Here is a 1,297-nt window from a genome sequence, read left to right on the forward strand (position 1 = left end):
ATCGATCATTAACTTCCGACTTCGCATCATCCCAGAAATGACTATTACGGCGCGGAATCTGCCTCGCTCAATCTCACCCAGCTCTACCGCAAGTGCAGGCCTGGTCAAGAACCTCCCAAAGAGTTGGGGAGAGACCGTGATTGGGCCATTGACTTGATCCCTAAGGTTAATCATTTATTCTTGCTTGTATCACCTGGGCACCAAGTAACAAGCATTGACTGTCTGATCTTTCCGATGATTGCAGTTCATGATGTTCAACGGTGAGCTCACCAATATCCTAGCACATACCGATGTCACTCGCTACCTCGAGTTCAAGCAGGTAAGTACCTTTCACATTTTGGTCACATCCATCATGAACTGACGTCATTGTCATACCACAACACGCAGATCGCCGGCTCCTATGTATTGGCAGCCGGAAAGGTAGCAAAGGTTCCTTCTACTGAAGTCGAAGCCATCACATCTCCCTTGATGGGCATTTTTGAGAAGAGGAGGGCCAAAAAGTTTTTCGAGTGGGTAGCAAACTACAAACCCAACGACCCTTCCACTCACAGCGGTAAGCATAGTCTACTGGCAGGCTTTTTTATAAATACCAGACTGATGTAGATAAGTTGTTCTTCTAGGTATTGATCTTGACAAGACATCCATGCAGGATGTTTTTGCCAAATTTTCTCTCGAGCCTGCTACAGTGGACTTCATCGGTCATGCTATGGCCCTCCACTCGGAAGACTCGTACAAGACCAAACCAGCAAGAGATACTTACGATCGAATCATGCTTTACACAACCTCCGTCACTCGTCACGGAAAGTCCCCTTTCATCTACCCTCTCTATGGTTTAGGCGAATTACCTCAAGGTTTTGCGCGGTTGTCCGCCATCTACGGTGGAACTTACATGTTGGATAAGCCAATTGATGAGATTGTTTATGACGCTGATGGAAAGGTTTGCGGTGTGAGGAGTGGGGAAGAGACAGTGAAGGCCAAGAAGGTCATTGGTGATCCTAGTTATTTCCTTAACGGTAAAACCGAGCAGGTCATGGAAGAAGGCAAGGTGGTCCGATCCATTTGCCTTTTGAAGCACCCTATCCCCAACACAGACGAGAGTGATTCTCTCCAACTCGTCGTTCCACAAGCTCAGATCGGTCGTAAACACGGTATGTGAAATGTTCAGACCACTCCCCCTGCACTGAACACGGCGTTCATTTATTTCTCGACTATTCAGACATCTATATTGCCGCTATCTCTTCGACCCATAATGTTTGCGCTAAGGATTACTACGTGGCTATCGTCTCTACAATCGTTG

At 47.0% G+C, this 1,297-nt stretch overlaps 1 protein-coding gene across 1 annotated transcript; it reads left to right on the forward strand.

Annotated features, from left to right (window-relative positions):
* Positions 1 to 24: 24 nt before the first annotated feature.
* MELLADRAFT_39736 (uncharacterized protein) lies at positions 25 to 1,296 on the forward strand (the record flags this gene model as incomplete). The annotated part of the gene is made up of 5 exons (XM_007416294.1): positions 25 to 165; positions 245 to 319; positions 388 to 553; positions 621 to 1,148; positions 1,217 to 1,296. Coding segments are annotated over 5 exons (990 nt in total), but the record flags the coding sequence as incomplete, so codon positions are not given.
* Between the last annotated feature and the right edge of the window lies 1 nt (position 1,297).

Source organism: Melampsora larici-populina, assembly GCF_000204055.1.
Source record: "Melampsora larici-populina 98AG31 unplaced genomic scaffold MELLAscaffold_59, whole genome shotgun sequence".
Classification (NCBI taxonomy): domain Eukaryota; kingdom Fungi; phylum Basidiomycota; class Pucciniomycetes; order Pucciniales; family Melampsoraceae; genus Melampsora; species Melampsora laricis-populina.